Raw genomic sequence first — 12,790 nt, forward strand, 5'->3', positions numbered from 1 at the left:
ATTGATGATCTGCAAGACCATGTGTCTTTCCACACTTGAAGTAGCTGGCGACCATGCCCCCAGTAAGGTCTGACATAATAAATTGAAAATATATTTTTCAAAGTTCTAATACTATAGACAATAACACTGATTATGAAAGGAACTTGTAACATGGGTTATGTGAGGAACTTATTTCTTAAACATTGTTATTGTTGTTTGATGCCATCGAGTCATAGACGACTCATAGCGACCCTATGAAAGAACAGCCTGAGCACTGTTTGTACATAGAGTTTCTGGAGGCAAGCCATTTTGGAAGTGGTTGACGCTCCTGCTTCCAGGCTTGATTTAGTCAGGAAGCGCCAGCCAACACTGTCCACCATGGGTGCCCATTACCACGATTGGCACATCACTGTCACAGGCTTCAGCATCACAGCAACCATGAGTTGCGTCTGTACAGCAACGCACAGACCAGTGCCATACCACCTAGAAGAATGTTTGACTTCCAGCACTAAAATTTTAAGTAGCATGTACTAGTTGATAGCAGTCTAGCAGGCAATGTAAACTTCTTTATAGGTAATAGCACTGAGCGGTTCGAAGGTCAGAAGCCATATGCAGGTAATTTGGTGTAATAGACAGATTGGACTGGAGCTGTGCAGACCTAAGTTCCAGGCACAAAACTCATTTGCAGAGTGAACTTGGGCAGACTATTTGACTTTGTAGTCCTCAGCTTCTTGTCTGTTCTGAAAACTCCAAGAATGTAGTCACTAAATTTTTAGGCTTTAGGAAGAAAACCCTTCTTCATTGGTCAAATCTATTCAATCCTTCCCTCTGCCCCCTTAATGCTGATTATATGCAAAGGCTTCTGCTATGGATTGTACCTCATTAAAACTACAGAGCAGAAACTGTCAGGACCTGCTGTCCATCTGGAAAGAGAGATACCCACAGTGCTATTTATAATTGAATTACCCTTATTGTTGTTATCTGTCATAGAGTTGATTCTGACTCATAAGGCCCCAAGTGTAATACAGAGAATTGTGTTCCACAGGATTTTTATGGGTTAAATCTGTAAGAAGCAGCTCATGAGACCTGTTTTCTGGCAGGAGCCTCTAGAATTACAGAAAAATCTATAGTTTTCTTTATGTTCTAGAAGAGTTCAGGAAAGACTGTCAAACAGTTGGCAAGGTCAAGTACTTTAAAGAAGACAAACAGGATGGAAACTCACCAAAATAATTTTCCACAGTAAGCATGAGAGACGCATATGTAGATATTGTTGTTAGGTGCTATGCAGTGGACTCATAGCAATGTAAGTACCTCAGATTCTGTAAGATCCTACATCATCTTCACTGTCTCCTCTGTCCTCCACTCCCTCTTACTACAGTCACTGTTCTAAAATGACCTACGACTTTTCCAAGCCTGATGTCCCTTTCCAAGGACTAGCCTATTAACAAGTCCAAAGTGTGTGAGATAGTTTCACCATTTTACCTGTAAGAAGCATAGTGGCTGCACTTACTCCAAGTCAGATCTGTTTATTCTTTTGCTTTTGTTATTAAATGCCATCAAATTGACCACGACTTAGAGCACTACTGTGAACAACAGACCTGAACCATGCCCTATCCTATGCCAGCCTCACCACTTCTGATATATGTGAGCTCATTGTGTCAGTCATTGTGTGGAGGGTCTTCCTCTGTTTTGCTGACCCTCCCCTTTGATGTCTTTTCCCAAGAACTGACCCCTCCTAACACCATGGCCAAAGTATGTGAGATGAATTTAGCCATTCTTGCCTCTAAGGAACACCTTCTCGTTGCACCTTCCCCAAGACTTATTTTATACAATACAATTGAAAATACTATAACTTGGTCAAGTGAACCATAGTCTTTAAACAGGCATCCTTCCTTGTTCTTTGACACTGTCTAGAGGTCCTTAGTAGCAGATTTGCCCAGTGAAACACAGCATTTGATTTTTTGACTGCTGCTTTCATGGGAATGTTGAGTGTGGATTTGAATAAAATTAAATCCTTGACAATGTCAGTCTGTTGCTCCATTTGTCAAAATGTTGCCTATTGATGTAATTGTGATGACTTTCATTTTCTTGATGTTACAGCATAATCTATACTTAACGCTTTAATGTTTGGTCTTCATCAATAAATGCTTAGTCATCTTTAAGCAGACAAAGTTGTGTCACTTGCGTAATGCAGGTTGGTGAATCTTCTTCCAATTCTGATGTCACATTCTTCTTCATACAGTCCAATTTCTCAAATTATTTGCTAAGCATAAAGATTAAATAAGTATGGTGAAAAGATATAACCTTGATGCATATCTTTTCTTATTTTAAGCCGTGCAGTCTCCCTTGTTCAGTTTAAACAACTGCTTCTTGTTCTGTGTACAGATTCTGCATAAACACAATTCAGTCTTCTGGGATTCTCATTCTTCTCTGTATAATTTTTAATTTGATATGCTGCAGTCAAATGTCTTTGCATAGTCAATAAAGCACAAGTAAACACCTTTCTAGTATATTGTACTTGCAGCCAAGATCCATCTGACGTCAGTAATGAAATCCCATCTTCCGTGGACTCTTTTGAAACCAGCTTGAATTTCTGACAGCTCTCTGTTGATGTACTACTACAGTCAAATAATGTTTAGCAAGATTTTTCTTTCATCAGAGGCTGATATTGTTCTTTAATTTCTATATTTTGCTGAACTAATGTGTGTGTGTGACAAAAGTATGGATCTCTTCCAGCCAAGTGGTTGTCTTTCAAGTTTCTTGATGTAGGCTAGTGAGCATGTCCAGGGCTGTATCTGTTTGTTGAAATACCTCAATAGTATTCCGTTAGTCTTATTATTTATTTACTCATTTTTGCCATTGCCTTCAGTCCAACTTGAATTCTCTTCCTCATTACCATTAATTCTCATTATATGTTACTTCCTTATGGTTGACCATTTGTTTTTGCTAAGACCGTATTTCTCCTATCTTTTTGTGATTTTTTTTCCCGCAACATTCAATGTTTCATCCATAGAATCCTTCAGTATTGCAATTCTAGGCTTAACTTTTTTTCTTGAAATTTTTTTCAGCTTGAGATATACAGAACATTACCTTCTTTTCTGTTTTCTAGCTCCAGACCTTTGCACATTTTATTATACTTTGTTTTGTCTTCTTGAGATGCCTTTTGAAATCTTCTGTTCAGTTCTCTTACTTCTACTGAGCTTCTAATAACAATATATAAAGCAGGATATATATTTAATATACTTGTATATTATTATATTTATATATAAAGCAGGCTATAGTAATATATAAAGAAAGTAAAGCTAGTTTATATTACTGAGGAGTAATGATGTCAGTCTGAGGACTAAGGTGTACAAGAAGCATTGTGGCTGCATTTATACCAAGCCAGATCTTTTTATTCTTGTGCCTTTGTTGTTAAATATTATCAAACTGACCATGACTTAGAGCACCACTGTGAACAACAGACCTGAATAATGCCCTATCCTATGCCATAGTCTTTCTGATCACTTGCTATGCATCTGAGAGCTGGACAATGAATAAGGATGACCGAGAAGAATTGACACCTTTGAACTGTGGTGTTGGAGAAGAGCACTTGGAGTAAAAAATGTTGAGGCTTCACCTCACATACTTTGGGCATGTTGCGAGGAGAGGTTATTCCTAGGAGAATGACATGATGCTGGGAAGAGTGGAGGGTTGACAAAGGAGAGGAAGAACCTCAACCAGGTGGATTGACACAGTGTCTGCTGCAATGGGCTCTTGTGTGTCAGAAAGTGTGAGGCTGGCACAAGATAGAACAGGGTTCAGGTCTTTTATTCATAGAATCCCTGTAAGTCGTATTCAACAGCATCTAACAACAACAAAAGCTATTTGAGTAAAAATATTGATTGTTCAAAGAAAATAGAATAAGTGTAACTACATCTTTTTGAGATTTCTCATGAAAAGGCTTTATAATGAAGACCTTTAACCAGATAGATTGGCACAATGTTTGCAGCATGGGGTACAGGTATGTTAGAAATTATGAGGATGGCACAGGCTAGGACAGTGTTCAGATCTGTTGCGCATAGCGTCATTATGAGTCATACTCGATTTGACAGCACCTAACAACAACAATGAAGAGAAGAGATGGTAACTCAGCCAGTTATGTGCGGGTCAAGGAAGGCATATTCAGCTGTAGTAAATATAATATGGTATGACTTAGAACTTTACAGAATTCCAGAGTGTAACAAAAATCAGCTTGCCTAAGGGGAAAATTATGAATGAAGCAAAATCCTAGAAGAGATATGAACAGTAGAGGAATATGGATAGAATTAATAACATTCCTCAAATAGGAGGACATTTCATCCACAAGGGCAAAAAACATAGTGACTTTTACTGATAATCAGTTGACATAGGAAGAATTTTAAGATAATTCATAAAAGGTATTTTGTATCTTCTCAGAATGGAAATGCTAAGTCACATCTTAAAGGCTGTAGTAGGGTAATGTCTGAGTCTGTAGACTGGAAAAGGTTTGGAGCCTTTCCACAAAGGAATGCTTAAAGAAAAGTTAGCTAGAGGTGAACAGAAGGATTTCTAAGTAACTCTGTACACTAATAATAGAGTAGAAAATTTATAGTTGTGCCAGTTGGCATAATTTTGTGGGTTTTTTCTGGTAACAGCCAGACACTCAGTAAGGAGATCAAAGAGAGTGTACCATGGTGTTTTCCCAGCTCTGATGTTAGTAAGGCAGAGAAGACAATGGGCCTAAGGAACTTGCTCAATGCTAATAATGAAACCAAATATAAGCTGCCCAAGGCCAGGCCTACAACACCTGAAAATCATTACAGATTTAAAGAAAAGTTTAGATTAAAGAATGAATTCAGTGAGTAAAATTAAAGGACTAATAGGTGATTATGGACTGAAAAGGGAAATTTAAAAGTCTAGATCAGAGGTAAGGTAGCTTTGGGTGACTGTTGTTTTTACACCCTCATTTGAAGTGTCATTAGTGGTCATGTCATCCAGCTGTCCCACACCACTTGCTCGGAAGTGAAAGAACAGGCTGTCAGGGTGTATTTTGCAAGTTACTGTATGATCCAGTGGCAGAGCAAGGACTAGATTATTTTGAGGAATATTTTGAAATTTTAAAGAAAATATTAGAACCATCAAATAATTTTCTTTTTTTTTAGGATCTTTCTTTTTTAAAATTTTTTTAATTAATGATTTTTTAATGCAACATATATATTTTTACAGCATATCTTTCTATTTAATTTTTTCCCCATTCATTCACTGTTGCACATTTTCATCCCTACCCACTCCTCCCCCACTTTGGTTTTTCTCTTTGAAGAAAAAAAAATTATTTCATTGTTACACAATCCCCCCTAGTCCACAGTACACTTAATAAGCATTTCTTTTTTCTGTAATCTTGTCATGACAATAATACCTATTCCTATATTCCTTTTACACAGTTCTCTCCCCTATCTGTTTCAATAAATACATCATTTATCCCCTCTTTAGAGGAAGGTCAAATAAATGTTACTTGAAATTTTGTAGACAGAGTAAAACATAGGGAGTGCATATATTTTCTATTTCAAAACTGTGTCATGGTCATTCCTTTTGGGTTTTTTTACTTTACTTTCCCGCTAAAGAAAAATCCACTAGTTATGAGTCAGAAACCAACCTGACCCTCTGGCAGGTTTTTGGAGTCTATAAAAGCAGCTAGTGGGTTCAAAATTCCAGAAAGGCACCACTTTTGGATTGGCAATACAACTCCCTCAGAAGTTTCCTTAAAAAAAGATAATATAAAGGTCTTCTACATTAATAGTCTTCAAAAACTCAGAACTCAAACTCATTGCTGATGATTTGGAATTGACTCATTGCAGATCCTATAGCTGCGATTCAGTTCTGACTAGAACCACTTACAATGTTGTCACCTTCTGCTTACCCCTGGAATAGGCCACTCTCTCTCAACTCTCCCACATGATATGCTGCAGAGCTCAAATTTTTCTGGAAAACATTTTTATTACTATAACTAACTATTGAGTAATTTTTACAAAAAATAATAAATTTTTACTGAAATACTGGAAAAAAAAACCCCACCAAAAACCTAAAACAAAACCCAAAACCAAAAATAAAAAAACCAAATCCAAAACAGGCTACACACAACAAATTTTCCTCCCTTGTGTTTACCGCTGACTAAAATGCTACTGTTATTAGGTGCCACTAAATTAATTACACCTCATAGTAACTCTATGTCACATGAGTAGAGCTGTGCCAGAGGTTTTTGTAGTCCATAATCTTTATGGAAGAACAACACAGCGCTGGAACTTCTTCAGAGGAGCTGGTAGATACACACACACACACACACACACACACACACACACACCCTCAAGCAGTTCCAATTCATAGCAACCCTGTAACTGTTCCATAGAGTTAGAGTGTTTACAAGACTATAAATCTTTACAAAAGCCGGTTCCCAAATCCTCCAGGGAAATGGCTAGTGCATTCACTCCAAACTCCCTGAACCAGGTTTCAACGAACTGGCCTGGAAACCAAACCTGGTCAATTGCCTGTTGCCATAAATAAAGTTTTATTGGGACACAGCCATGTCTGTTTGTTACATAATTGTCTACAGCTGCTTTTATAGGACAGCAACAGCACTTTGTAGTGAGACAAAGATCCTGAACTACTGTTTAAATCCTGGTAGAGTTACCAGGTAGCCTTTTATAGGAGACGTTTCCAAAAGCACTACTTGCCTTGTAAACATGCTAAAAACCAGACGAAAACAACCTAACCCAGTTATTTTGCATTATGCCCCTAGTTTAATAAATACCTTTGCTAATGTTTATTTTCCATTCTTTGGCCAACTTGATAGTTACCTGCTGATTTTTCTCTCTTCTGCAGTCCCTGCTATGTGGATATTTGTTAGCAATGACTGATGTGGAGACTACATATGCAGATTTTATTGCTTCAGGAAGAACAGGTAGAAGAAATGCTATCCATGATATCCTGGTTTCCTCTGCAAGTGGCAACAGCAATGAATTAGCCTTGAAATTAGCAGGTCTTGATATCAACAAGACAGGTAAGTCGGTTGACATGTTTCTCTATGTACATATAACAATTCTCTGCTTTTCCACAGTGTTATTAAGGCATAGAAAGGTACCTGTAAATATAATGTAGCAGAAACAATTATAAAGAAACTTAGACCAGATAAAAATCTGAGACTCTGTTTCCAAAGTATCCACTGTCATGCAAATTTCTTAAGTTGATTTTATTGATGAAATAATTAAGAGGCTTTTTGCATATTATAGAAAAATATTATCTATGAAAATTAAGAAATTATCTATTGTAGATCATTTAACAAAGTTGAATTTTCTATTCTGGACAATGTTGGCAATTTCTGACATTTAGTAGAGTAGTTGGGGTTTTTAAGAAAATTTTTATTGTGATTTTAATGAAAGTTTACAGAAAACTTGTATTTTCATTCATTCATTCATTGTTGCACATTTTTCTTCCTACTCCCTCCATCCAGCTCATTTTAAAAAAACTCACTTATTGTTGCATAAATGCCACTTACTGCTATAAAATAGGCCTGATGTAAGGGTTGAGGGAAACTAAGGAAAGAGGGGATAAATAATCAATACTGCATTGGAACAGATGAAGGAAAAAACTATTTAGAAGGAATTTATGATTGGGCATTATTTGCATGGCTACAGACCAGAATAAGAGGTGCATAGCAGAGTGGACTGGGGCTGGGGAGGGAGAAAATTATGCAACAATTAATAGGGTATCTGTTATTTAACTAGTTAAATAAATGCCCCATTTTTATTTCAACTTGACAACAACTATCTATTGAGCCACAGTTCTGTATTTGTAACATTATGATGAGCTATGATACCAAGAAAGTCCCAAGCCCCATGGGAGTCAAGTTTCTCATCTTGTATTTATGTAGTCACTTTTCATCTTTAAATGTTCTCATGTCTGCATATGACCTGATTTGACTTTATCCTTTGATTTCAAAGAGCTTTTTCTGTTTATTAAATTCTTATTGGGTGCCAATCTGCACATTCAGACCATCTGCCCATTTTGGTCGATTATTCATTGCTCACATAGTAAAAAGAATATATAAAAACAACATATAGTCTCTTCTTTGGAACCCATTTTTCAGACTAGACTATGATTTTCTCGAAAGAGTGTTTTAATTGGTTGAAAACAAAATATCATTGAAGTATGGGTAGATATTTTCTGTAAAAGAATAAAGAAGAACCTGACTTTAAACATTACAGTCGAAAGGTTGGACTAACCTTCTTCCTGCTATCCATTCAAACTATAATAAACATTTGATTCAACCCACTGGCTTCAGCAATGGGCTCAGACATAGCAGTGGTTCTGAGGATGGCCCAGGATCACCTCTGTTGCCTTCTGTTGTACGTAGAGTTGCTGTGAGTTGGAATCAATAGGAATCAACCAACCATAAACTCTTAACAGATATTGGTATAATTTAACTTAACTGCAATTTCCAAAATTGTTTTGTCCAGCAAGCCTGCAAAAATAATGGTGTGGCTTCAGAGATCGTTTCCTAATGACAGGAAGTAGAAGACAGAGTTAACAGCAGCCCAAAGATGACTGTAATACTGTTGTTACATACTGTTGAGTCAGAACTGACTCATGCCTGACTTTCAGTAGGTTTTTCACGGAATGAGATTGCTCATCTTTCTCTTGTGGAGCAGATGGTAGACTGAGACCATTTGCCTTTGATTGGCAGTGTAAAACTTTGCCACTGGGACACCAGAGCTCACTGATTTATATATGGTGAGAGAGGCCACACACAACTCATGGAAAATACAATTAAAGTGTTTATTAGAGAAGAAACATGGTACTCAAGTTCAGAAAACAATGCAGCATATAATTCTTGATCAGAGCAGTCCTTGATTACCATTTGCTATCACACCCTGCCCAGGGCCTTCCCCAGCTGGTGTTACAGCTCTTCGCTTCAGGCCATCAGCAAGCTCTTCTGCAGGCGCCTCAGGCCATGTTCCTTCTTTCTCTTAAGTGGCTAGCATTCTTACTACAGTTCCTCCTTCTCTCTCTCCACATCTCCCTTGAAGCCTAGAGGAATGAAAAACTGACCAGCCCTCTCATATACCTTATTTGTCTTATTCCACTCCACAAGGGTTCAATAGATCTTACAATAGCAGCAAGCTATCCAATCCTTTTGTCACAGACCTCTTCAGAGTGCTAAAAAGTAATGGTGTCAGTTGTCAGTTTAAAGACCAAGATGTGCCTGTTCTTCATGCTATGGCATTTTCACTTGCTCCTTATGTATCTGAAAGTTGGACAGTGAATTAGGCTGATTGAAGAAGAAGTGATGCCTTGAATCGTGGTGTTAGTCAAGAGCATTGAATATGTTATGGACTTCCAAAAGAACAAAGAAATCTGTCTGGAGAAAGTGCAGTTTTGGTGCTTTTAGGCATAGATGGTAAAGCTTTGTCTCATACACTGAAGGCATGTTTTTAGGAGGGGCCAATCATTAGAAAAAATGCTATGCTAAGAAAGGTGAAGGATCAAAAAGGTCTTAAATTAGATGGATTGCTGCAATAACTGCAACAGTTTGAGGATGGCAGAATTGGTGGAGATTGTACAGGATAGGAAAAAAGTTCTGATTTGTTGTTTGTAAGGGCACTAAGAGCAAGTGTTGACTAGACAGCACATAACAACAACACCCAATCCTCTATGTGGGCAACAAGCTACTTGTTTCTATAGTTTGATTCAATCATTGTTGGGAGTTTCAAGATCATGTGGGGCTAAAGAACTATTTTAATTTTTGCACCAAAAAGTGATTTTTTTTACTTAGTAACCAAGCCTCATGCAAATATATGAATATTATTTGGCCAAGGATTGCTTATACCTTCCTTTCATGTAAAGTGACCTAATATGAAGCTTTGTTCATTTTCACTGTGATCTGTGCTACTGACTGAGGCTATTGCTGAGAATGTAGTTATGATGGTGATTTTATTGGAATTACAGACATGTTATTTAAAGGAAGTTTGGAGGCCTTTGGAATACTACAAGTGACTGACACACTATAATATCCTTTATCTTCTACTTTTGGTTTAATTTGAGCTAAACAATAATAGGGAGCTCTGGTGTCCTACTAGGTAAGGAACTGTGTTATGAACCCACAGGCAGGAAGTTCAGATCCACCCACTGCTCAGCTAAAGAAAGATGGACAATCTTTTCTTTCTGAAAGCTTGTTGGAGGGTCAGCTATCAGTTGGTTTTGACTGGACAGCATATAACAATAATAAACTTGGGAGAAGTAAACAGCTTTATAAATATTAGAAAATGTTCATGTGTTCCTTCCAAAAATGACAGTCCAAACCCAAACGTACCCCTGTCCAATTGGTTATAACTCATGGTGACCCCTTACCAGCTGCCCAAGGCTGCAAATTTTGTTGTGAAGAGAGAGTATTAATCTTTCTCATGGAGAAGAAACTGATATATGAAAACCTCCAGACTTTCAGATAACAGTCCTGTGGGTTATACATTATGCCAAAAGGATCATTAAAGTAAAATAGGAAGATATTCAATGTTAAATTTACTCAATATTTATTATTTCTAAGAAAGAATAAAGGCATTTATCATTTCAGCATGAAACACCAGGTAATTTTAAGCCTCCATCCATTAAATGTCTTAGCTGTTATGAACAGTCTACATAACCACCAACTACTCTGAAAGGTCAGTTATTTTGTTTTTAGTCATAATGTTCCCAGTTATGAAGGCCTAGTGTAGTATGGAGATGTCAGCCTGCTAACTAAAAGATCAGTTGGTGAACTTTAGCATACACTCCAGTCGAGAAAGATGGACAATCTCCTCTTTGCAAGATTTAGAGCAGGGGGTAGGTAATTGTGCAAACATGAATGAATATTTTTTTAAAAAGTGAAATGGTGAGGGGGAAGGGGGAGTGAAGGGAGGGAATTGTACAACAATGAATGAATGAAAACCTAACTTCTCTGTAAATGTTCGTTATGATCAATATAATTGAAATAAAAACTTATTTTTTAAAAAAATCCCAATAAAGGGTCACATGAGACTAAATGAACACAAAATTCGCTCTTAAGCCATGAGTTTGATTTAGGTTAGCCAGTTCTAGAAATATTTTGAACATGTGACCAGGAAAGGCTGATCCTTGGAGATGACCACACTGGAGAGGAAGATCTTAGATTAGATGAATTGACACAGTAACTAGGATAATGAGGGTAGGTGTGTCAGAGTCAGTGAGATTGGCTCAGGAAAGAGCAGGCAGGCTTCAGAGCCATTTGTACATAGGGTCACTGTGAGTCACAGGCAAATTGATGGCACATAATAGCAACAACATCTTGATTGTGATCTACTTACAAGGAAAATACCTGCACCTCTATTAGTATTTCAGACTTTTTCAGTCTTTATTTTTTTTCAAATATTTCCAATTTCCTTCACCTCCCCATCAAATTGTACAACTTCATGATTAATCTACCCCCCACCCCCAACCCCACACACATCCTCCTCCTCTGCTTCCACCCTCCACCCCCTTGCATCCTCATACTCATTCTGCAGTAATGGTTTTATATAGTATTTGTCCTTGTGGGACTGAATCAGTTCACTCAGCATAATGCTCTCCAGTCTCTACCAAACTAGGTAATAATTTCCAAATCATTGCTTCTATGTGCTGTGTAGTATTCCATTGTATGCAGGTACCATAGTTTCTCAATCCTTTCGATTGTAGTGAACATCTGGGCTGTTTCCCTGTTCTTGTGATGGTAAATAATGCTACTATGAACACTGGTGTACAAATCTCCATTTGTCTCTCGGTATATTCCAAGCAGTAAAATAGCTAGATCATATGGAATTTCTATGTTCAGCTTTTTGAGAAAGCACCAAACTTCCAGAATTGGTTGTACCACTTTTACAATCCCATCAACAAATGTCCAGAGTTCCTATCTTGCCACATCCTCTCCAAAATTTATTACTTGCTATCCTGTTAAACTTTGCCACTGTTACTGGAGTGAGATGATATCTCATTGTGGTTTTGATTTGTATCTCTCTTACTGTCAGTGATTTTAAGCATTTCTTCAAGTGTCTGTTGGTCATTCAAATATCTTCCTGTGTAAAAATTCTTTCCTTGTCTTTTGCCCATTATGTGATTGGGTTATCAGTTTTTTTCTTGTAGAAGCCCAGGAGTATTCTTCTGTAGTTTTGTTATGAGACTCTTGTCTGAGTTGGTATTACCAAATGTTTGTTCCCAGCTGGTAGGTTCTCTTTTCACCCTGTTGGGAATAATTTTTTATGTCCATAGGGATTTAATCGTTAGAAGATCCCTTTCATCAGTTTTATCCTCTTCACACTGTGCATTTTGGGGTGTATTTGGCAGTCTCTTTATACCGTAGACTAGGCTTTCTAAGCTTGATCCCAGTTTGTCTCTTATGAACTTTGTGGTTTTGGGCTTTACTCACAGATCTCTGATCCATCTTGAGATGATTTTTGTTGGTGTGAGATATGGATCTTGTTTCAGCTTTCTGCTGGTGGAAGTCCAGTTTTGCCAGCACCATTTGTTGTAGAGGTTGTCATTTCTCCATCTGATAGCTTTGATTTCCTTGACAGATATCAGTTGACCATAGAGAGCTGGGTCTATTTTTGGATTCTCAATTCTGTTCCATTGGTCTGTGTGTCTGTCATTGTACCGGTACCATACTGTTTTGGTTGTCACTGTATCGAAAGGAATTGGAAGACACAGAAGAATTTCATGAAACAACATATGAGCAAGAGCCTATGGTGATGAAAGAAGAAGTTCAGGCTGCTTT

General features: G+C 37.5%; 1 protein-coding gene across 1 annotated transcript in view; it reads left to right on the forward strand.

Annotated features, from left to right (window-relative positions):
- The first annotated feature begins 6,882 nt into the window (after positions 1–6,882).
- The window catches only part of PKIA (protein kinase (cAMP-dependent, catalytic) inhibitor alpha), an 8,883-nt gene continuing 2,975 nt past the window's right edge, over positions 6,883–12,790 (forward strand). The window contains exon 1 of the mRNA XM_006880480.1: positions 6,883–7,033. Within this exon, the coding sequence (XP_006880542.1) occupies positions 6,883–7,033 (151 nt within the window). The remainder of the gene's footprint in view (positions 7,034–12,790) is intronic.

Source organism: Elephantulus edwardii, unplaced genomic scaffold (genome assembly GCF_000299155.1).
Source record: "Elephantulus edwardii isolate Elephantulus edwardi_28Jun2011 unplaced genomic scaffold, EleEdw1.0 scaffold00008, whole genome shotgun sequence".
Classification (NCBI taxonomy): domain Eukaryota; kingdom Metazoa; phylum Chordata; class Mammalia; order Macroscelidea; family Macroscelididae; genus Elephantulus; species Elephantulus edwardii.